This window comes from Marmota marmota, unplaced genomic scaffold, assembly GCF_001458135.2.
Source record: "Marmota marmota marmota unplaced genomic scaffold, marMar, whole genome shotgun sequence".
In the NCBI taxonomy this organism is placed as follows: Eukaryota; Metazoa; Chordata; class Mammalia; order Rodentia; family Sciuridae; genus Marmota; species Marmota marmota.
The window spans coordinates 43,127,622-43,137,060 of NW_025999968.1; the positions used below are offsets into that span (position 1 = coordinate 43,127,622).

Consider the following 9,439-nt stretch of genomic DNA (forward strand, 5'->3'; position numbering starts at 1 on the left):
TTTTTTGCAAAATACTTTCCTGGAAAGACTTTTTGAGAATGATTCCTCATCTAATGTCAGTATTTTTGTTCATAGACTCAAGAAACGAGAAAAAAACTTAGATATTTTTAGCCTTTTTTGGACTTTAAATTAGCCTGGTCTGAGGTTAAAACAGAAAGCAAAGTTAACACTGCTTTTGGTGCAACTTCCTATTTTCACGTTCACACCCCTACTGGTTGCAACCTTTATTTTGGTCATTTTTTTATGTTTTACCTATAGGAAAGTTTAATGATTTTGCTATTGATAGATGTACCAAAACATTTATCCAGTTAATGAATTATTAGGTAAACCATGATTTACCTAGTCCTATGGATAATGCAGTTTTACAGATTACATTTAAAAGAATTAATAATATGTATTAATACTTGATTAAGAAAAGTGCAAGGAAGTGAATGATTGAACTTATGTGCAAGGGGTAAGCATACTAAAGTCTCTTTTAACTTCTTTGATGTTTCAGTATTGTATCTTTTACAATTTATTATTTTAGATTGCACCTACATCAGACAATGACTTTGGGAGATATAACTGCACAGCCACTAACCGTATAGGAACAAGATTTCAAGAATATATTCTAGCGTTAGCTGGTAAGTCTGGCATAATAATTTTTTGAGATTTCACAAAATGTATCTCTAAGAAACGAAATTTTAAACTGATAAAATGGCATCATTTAATTCTACATGTCAACAAATATTTAACATTTTCATAAATCATAGGCTGTTGCCTGAAAATCTGAACCAGTGGTGCACAGTGAGGACTTGAACAATATTTACTGATCAAAGTTATTTTTAATTTTGAATCTAATTTGCCCAAATGTATAAATTAAATATTTGTGAATTATACAACATATGCTTTATGAAATCATATTATACTTTAAATAAAGTAAAAATCTAGTCAAAGTAATTTAAAAATTAAAAAATGGAAGAAAATAAAATATTATTTATATATTTTTAACTTTTGGTCATTAAAATAAAAAATGAAATCATTTTTAACAGAAAATATAAAGTTACATAACTTTTATTTAAAACATTATAGTTAATGTGCATAAATATACCTGTTCTGCTTCTAATTCTTAAATATATAGAAATAATAAAACAAAGAATAAAAATTAATTTTAACTGGTAATTAGGCTATGATCTTATTGAAGTATGTATTTATAGAATTTATTAGGCTTGACAAGACTGATTAGAAATTTGGAAATACCGTTTTCAAATGTAGTTTTTCATAGCTCAAATGGAAAAACGCCTTTCAATATTTTCTGTGTTGCTGCTCCCAAAGAACATAATTAGAATTCAATTTGAGGATATTTGTAACAAATTCAAATTGAGGAACCATCTACTACTGACTAACTAACCTTCAGAATACCTTACATGAAAAATAAGGACTGGTTAGAGAATTCTCAGAAGAAATGTTTGTAGAGACTTGACAAATACATGTCAGACAAGGTTCTAAACTATATCATTTTGCTTTAAAGAATGTTAAAGGTGTGGTGAATAAATTTTGATTATAGTCTATGGATAGATGACAGCTTAATAATTTTATGGATTTTATATACTGGTATGTTTTTGGTAGTAAATACTTACCTCTACTGATAAAACTAATCTACATCTTTTTTGTGTGTGTGTATATAGACTGATATGTGACTTTACAGATGATAGTAATATATTATAAGGAATATTTTTATACTATATTATAATTTAGTCAAAGACAACAAATACTTTCTAATATGTGGAAATACATTTTATTCTAAAATATAACAATTCCTAGATGAAATCTTTTAATAAATATACTGACAGCATTTACTATAACAATGAAGAGATAATCCTTAATTCATATCAGTACAATTATATTGTGGAATTTAGACATACAAACTTGGGCATCATATATTCATGAGCTCGATATTTCATGCCTCACTCCAGTTTGCCATTATCTGTATCAAGAGGAGCAACTTGATAAAGTATAGTAAGATTGAAAGGCATTATCTACTAAATCGAATCATGCATAGTTGTCATCACAATTCTAATACCTTAAGGAAACATATGAGGTATTTATATCAGTCTAACAGAGAGAGAACACAGGTCCATACATTATGGAATAACATATATATAGTTTATTGTTATTACATCTAGTGTTATTAATACTGACTACATCAGGGAATTCCTTGAGCAGAATCAGCTTGAAGACACATCATTTTGTTATACCATTACTCACATGAGAACTTTTTTGTTTTCTTTCAATTTGTTTATTTTATTTTATTTTTTATGTTATTTTTAATTTTTTTAATTAGAACTGATTAGTTATACATTACAGTAGGATGTATTTTGACATATCATACATAAATGAAGTGTAACTTCTCATTCTTCTGATTGTGCAACAGATAGAATTATACCAGTAGTGTAATTATATGGCACATAGGTTAATAATGTCCAATTCATTTTACTCTCCTCCCTTCCCTCATATTCCCTTTTCTCCCTTCAGTCCCCTCTCTTAATCAAAAGTACCTTTATTCCTTCTTCCCCCCCTCCACCTTATTGTGAATTATCATTCATATACCAGAGAAAACAATTGGCCTTTGGTTCTTTGGGATTGGCTTATTTCGCTTAGCATAATATTGTCCAGTTCCGTCCATTTACCTGCCATGCCATAATTTTATTCTTCTTTAAGGCTGAGTAGTATCCTATTGAATATATATACCACATTTTGTTTAGCCATTCATTTGTTGAAGGTTATCTAGGTTGATTCCATAGTTTAGCTATTGTGAATATTGATGTGATGGTGTCACTGTAGTATGCTGATTTTAAGTCCTCTATATATATGCCAAGGAGTGGGATAACTGGGTCAAATGATGGTTCCATTCCAAGTTCTCGGAGGAATCTCTATGCTGCTTTCCCTAGTGGTTGCACTGATTTGCAGCATCTTTATCAATGTATGACACCTATACTCCTCAAATTGTTTTATGATATAGAAAAAGAGGGAACTCTTTCAAAATCATTCTATGAAATGAGTGTCACCCTGATACAGACAAAGACACATCAAGGAAACAAAATTTAAGACCAATATCCCTAATAAACATAGATGCAAAAATTCTTAATAGAACACCAACAAATCACATAAAAAATTAAAAAGATAGTTCACTATGATCAAGTCGGGTTTTTCCCAAGGATGCAAGGTTGTTTCAACATACAGAAATCAATAAACATATTTCATCACATTAATAGGCTTAAAGACAAAAATCATAATGATCATTACAACAGATGCAGAAAAAGAATTTGCCAAAATTCAGCACCCCTTCACGCTCAAAACCCTAGAAAAACTATGAATAATAAGAACATACTTCATCATATAAAAGCTATATATGCTAAACCAAAGGCCAACATCATTCTAAATGTAGAAAAAGTGAAAGTATTCCCTCTAAAACTGGAACAAGCACAGAGATTCCCTCTTTCACCACTTCTATTCAACACCATACTTGAAACTCTAGCCAGAGCAATTAAACAGAAGACAGAAATTAAAAGGATACAAATAGGAAAAGAAGAACTCAAATATCTCTATTTGCTAATGACACGATTCTATATTTAGAAGATCCAAAAAGTTCCACTGGAGAAATTCTCAAACTAATAAATGGACTCAACAAGGTAGCAGGATATAAAAATCAACTGTTCTTTTATACATCAGTGATGAATCCACTGAAAAAGAAATTAGGGAAACCATGCTATTCACAATATACTCAAAAAATATTTGGGAATTGATTTAACAAAAGAAGTGAATAATCTCTACAATGAAAACTACAAAACACTAAAAAAAAATAAATAAATAGAAGAAGACCTTAGAGGATGGGACGATCTCCCATGCTCTTGGATGGGCAGAATTAATATTGTCAAAATGGCCATACTACTAAAATCATTTTACATATTTAATGCAGTCCACTTTAAAATCCTAATGACATTCTTCATAAAAATAGAAAAAGCAATCAGGAAATTCATTTCAAAAAATATGATACACAGAATAGCCAAAGCAATACTCAGCAGGAAAAGTAAAGCAGGAGGCATCACAATACCAGACCTTAAATTATACTACAGAGCTATAGTAACAAAAATAGCATGGTATTGGCTCCAAAATAGACACATGCACTAGTAGTACAGAATGGAAGAAACAGAGACAAACCCACATAAACACAGTTGTCTCATATGAGACAAAGGCACCATAAACATACATTGGAGAAAAGATAGTCTCTTCAGAAATGGTGCTGGGAAAACTGGGAATCCATATGTAGTAGAATGAACTTATATCCCTATATCTCACCCTGCACAAAAGTCACCTCAAAGTGGATCAAGGACTAGGCATTAGTACAGAGACCCTATGCCCACTAGAAAGAAAAGTAGGCTCCAATCTCCAAAATGTCATTTTAGGAAAAAAATTCCTCAATAAAACTCTTAAAGCACAAGAAGGAAAATAAATAATCAATAAAATGGATTGTGTTAAAGTAAAAAAGCTTTTCACAGCAAAGGAATAAATAAGAAATGCGAACAGAGAGCCTACAGAATGGGTGAAAATCTTTGCCACCTGCACCTCAGATAGAGCATTAATCTCCAGGATATATATAGAACTCAAAAAACTTAGCTCAAAAAAAATCAATAAATGGCCAAAGCAATCAAACAGTCACATCACAAAAGAAGAAATACAAATGGTTAATAAATCTATGAAAAATGTTCAATATTAGCAATTGTAAAAATGAAAATTAAAGCTATACTGAGATTTCATTTAACTCCAGTCAGAATGGCAATTATCAAGAATCCAAGTAACAATTAAAAAAAATTAAAAATTTAAAAAAAAAAACAAGTAACAATAATTGTTGGAGAAGATGTGAGGAAAATGGTATGCTCATACATTGCTGGTGGGACTGCAAATTGGTACAAACATTCTGGAAAGCAGTACGGAGGTTCCTGGGAAAACTTGGAATAGTACCACCATTTGACCATGTTACTCCACTCGTTGGCATATATCTAAAAGACTTAAAATAAGCTTATTATAGTCACACAGCCACATCAATGTTCATAGCAGCTCAATTCATAATAACTAACCAGTGGAACCAGCCTCGGTGCCCAAAAAATGAATGGATAAAGAAAAAGTAGTATATATACATAATGGAATATTACTCACCCATAGAAAAGAATGAAAGTATGGCACTTGCTGGTAAATGGACAGAACTGGAGACTATCATGCTAAGTAAAATAAGCCAATCCCGAAAAATCAGTAGTCAAATGTTCTCTCTGATATGTGGATGCTGACTCATAATAGGGAAGAGGCGGGGACAAGGAGGAGTAGAGGACCACTGAATTGGGCAGAGGAGAATGAAGGGAAGGGAGCGGGTTTGGGGAATGGGAAAGACAGTAGAATGAATTGGGCATAACTTACATATGTAATTGTATGAATACACAACCTGTGTATCTCCATATCATGTACAACCACAAGAATGGGAAATTATACTCCATGTATGTATGATATGTCAAAATGCATTCTAGGATCATGTATATGAAAAAGAACAACAAAGGACAAATTAATGAAAAACATAAAAAAGAAAATATGTAATAAATTTATGTAAACTAAATCACCTCGCTGGATTGTGAAATAGTAGAAAAAATTTTTACTTTTTCATCCTATTACTTTTACATTCTTGCAAATAATTCCAACAATTATTGTTTTTCTCAAATGAATTTTTAAAAATAATCTCTCTCTCTCTCTCTCTCTCTCTCTCTCTCTCTCTCTATATATATATATATATATATATATATATATATCCATACTCACACACACACACTTGTATTGATATCAAAAAATCTTTAAACATTATCTATTAAACCCTGGATTTATATTCCTTGAGCAACAATTGATTCAGACTTGTTTAGTTTTTGTCCTGTCAGTTGAAATTTTTTAAAAAATTCTATGATTCTATGGAAAGATGATAATGTATACTTACTAATTTTTAACTTTTTAATCCAAATATTAAAATATAACAAGAAATACAACAATACATATTCTAAAGATTTCCCCATGAAATGTTTCATAAACAGGTCTTCTAGGCCATATTCCTATTTTCTAACTAGAGGCTATACTTTCTTTTAGTGCTCACATGCATATCTTGTATGTATATTTACATCCATAATCATGAATTATGGTTGTAGAACACATTAGAAGTAAAATTTTACCTACATAGTGTTATTCCTTCCTTATATTTTTCTACCTACTAAAGATTGTGATCTTTTGACAAGGTGCACTGCATATTTTTGTTTTCAATTATTTTAAAAAAACAATATTCTAATCTTTTAAAATTTATTATCAAATAATGTCATTCATTTATTTAAAAATCTTATTTTTTGTGCTGTATTTCAGTTTTAAATATTGAAATACTCCTACCTTAACCTTAGAACAATGATCCCATTTTTGCATAATTAACACAGTTTTGTGATAATGTCACCTTCTCCTGGGCAATTTTGTGGGAGGGCCTCATCTATGAACTGCCATCACGTACTACACACTGTGGCTGGTAGTACATACCTCAGTCCTTTGTGGTTTCTGTGCCATGTTCCATAGCAAGTACTCTGAGATCTACCTGATGAAAATGTTGTAATGGCTATGTGAGTTAATATGTTTGAAATATCCAGTATATGGCAAATACCCACAAAATATTAATTGACTGTTATTATGGCCAAATTTTAGATTGTATTATTTGCTTTTACATATATATAGTATGTTGATGTCTTTTTAGTTGTAATACAAAGATCTAGACATCTTATACCAATGAGTAATAAAATGAAATTAAGTCTTGCTTAATCTGGGCAGTGTGTTTCTATTAATTAATATAATCTCTATTTTATTTTTTTTCCCTTCTAGTACCTTGTTCTACATATTTTTTCCCACTATTAAGGGTGTTTGAGAATTGATTTTGTTTTTAACCTTAACTCAGGACATGATACTTATAACTATTAAATCTCAGCTTGACAGTTTTGACTCATCTTTTTAACCTACTAAGACCCTGTCAAATCCAATATTTTAGGTTTCTTTCCAAGATTGACTTAATTCACAAATATCATGAAGCAGTCATCTGTACTTTCAGTTAAGTCATGAAAAAGGCTATAAAAGTCACTTTTGAGAACAGAGATCTGATTATAGGTTAAACTTGATCAATTGACCAAAATTTTCTAGATAGGGAACTATAGCCAATACTTGTACTAAGATGGTATCTTATTCAGAAGCAGGTTAACATTAGCTCTTTTGAAAACACATTCTCTTCGCCTGAATATAAAGTCATGTTTCTCTGAAATGATCTATCCTGGAAAACTCTACATCTTGTTCATTTTTTAAAAAATTTCCCAGAAATCATGAGATGAACAGTGATATTCATACTAATAGAAAAAAATATATTAGTGAGTTTTATTAAGCTCCTGACACTGTTCTAGATCTTGGGAATCTGAAGATGAATAATATATAAAGCATCTGCAGTTCAAAATTAAGGGTTGTAGTAGAAGTGTAAATCAAAGTCCTGAGAACACAAAATTGAATTCTCACTGAAGCTCCTGGGGGAAGCTTCAGATATGAATTAGCTTTGCAATTGGATAATAATAAGTCAGTAGAAACAGGTGCAAAAAGAAGACAGGAAATATTGAAAGGATCAAGATGACACTTGTACAAAAAGCACAATTCTATGGCAGGGTGGACAATACTAAGAAAGGAGGCCCATAGTGGAAACCTGGAGTGTATTGTGTGATGGGTCCCATGGTGGGTGCCATGAATAGAGAGGTAGTGAGAGATCTAATTATGGATATTCTTAAAAACATGCTTATGTTCTGCCTGTTATACAGAGTGAAGTTTAGGTTTATTTTAGCCATAGAGCAACTTAATCCATTCAAGTGCCCTGCCAATATTCCGGAGACTGATTTTTAACATAACATTAGATATGGGGAAATGGTCACTTTCTGTATTTTTCCAAGTAGCCCAGTTATGTAAATATACAAACATCTAAAGTAGTGTCCACTAGTGCAAAAAGGAAGTGTATACATAATCACATATTATTTTATACTATTATTTAACATAGTATTGTTATTTAAATATATTACCATTCATTGCAACAAGTGGACATTACTTTAGTATGTTTGAGTATATATGTATGTATGTATGTATGTATGTGTATATATATATATATATATATATATATATATATATATATATATATTCTCCCAAATATGTATATATAAGACTATTGTAGTTGTTTTAGATGCATTTGGTGAATGTATGAAGGGTTTGCTGTGTTGTGTTATTAGCTTATGAGATTTGGTTGAAATGCCCAATTAATAATGGGATCTAGGTTTCTGGGACTTGTAAGAAGTATCATGAACTGGGTAAGTTTGAAGGAAATATTTTCCATTGATATTTTAGAATTGAATAAACACCTCTTTGGAGAATAGTAAAAGTAGAAATGGGAAAATCAAGAAAAGATTCCTGGACTACTTAAGTTTGATCAGTAAACTTAAAAGTATATGAATAAATAAAGACAAAAAGAATTATTCAGAGTTAGTGTAAGTACTTGTGATGAGAAAACATACACATAAGTGTTCAAATGCTATGAAAAGATCAATATAATAATGATCTGTATTTGGCAATCAAGGGAAACCAAAAGAAAGATGAAATTTAAAAGAATTTACAGGGTTCTAGATGTGTTGCTAATTCAGCATAATATCAGAGAAAGTTGACAACTTGCATTGCACCATTCTGGCTGCTATAAAAAATGCCTTGTATTCTGAAACTAATAATTAACATAAATTTGCCCGGCATAGTCTAGAGACTGGAAAGTCTAAGGACAAGGCATTGGTAAAATTTGGTGTCTGATGAAATCTTCTCACACATACTCTTTTCTATGCCTGCTTTAGCTCTTTCATATATATGACATATATGTATATGACAGTAGAATGCATTACAATTTTTATTATACATATAGAGCACTATATAGAGCACAATTTTTCATGTCTATGGTTGTATGCAAAGTATATTCACACCAATTCATGTCTTTATACATGTACTTTGGATAATGATGTCCATCACATTCCACCAACATTTCTAACCCCCTGACCCCTCTCTTCCCCTCCCAACCCTCTGCTCTATCTAGAGTTCCTCTATTCTTCCCCTGCTCTCCCGCTCCTGCCTCCCCTCCTTACCTCATTATGAATCAACTTCCTTATATCAGAAAAAACACTTGACATTTGTTTTTTGGGGATTGGCTAACTTCAATTAGCACTATCTTCTCCAACTCCATCCATTTACCTGCAAATGCCATGATTTTATTCTCTTTTATTGCTGAGTAATATTCCATTGTGTGTGTGTGTGTGTGTGTGTGTGTGTATATAAAAAT

General features: G+C 31.1%; 1 protein-coding gene across 3 annotated transcripts in view; it reads left to right on the top strand.

Annotated features, from left to right (window-relative positions):
* Ncam2 (neural cell adhesion molecule 2) overlaps nucleotides 1–9,439 on the top strand; it is a 479,693-nt gene that overhangs the window by 370,874 nt on the left and 99,380 nt on the right. For all 3 annotated transcript variants that reach the window (XM_048803529.1, XM_015478659.2, XM_048803530.1), the window contains one exon: nucleotides 527–623. In XM_048803529.1, the coding sequence (XP_048659486.1) occupies nucleotides 527–623 (97 nt within the window). The remainder of the gene's footprint in view (nucleotides 1–526; nucleotides 624–9,439) is intronic.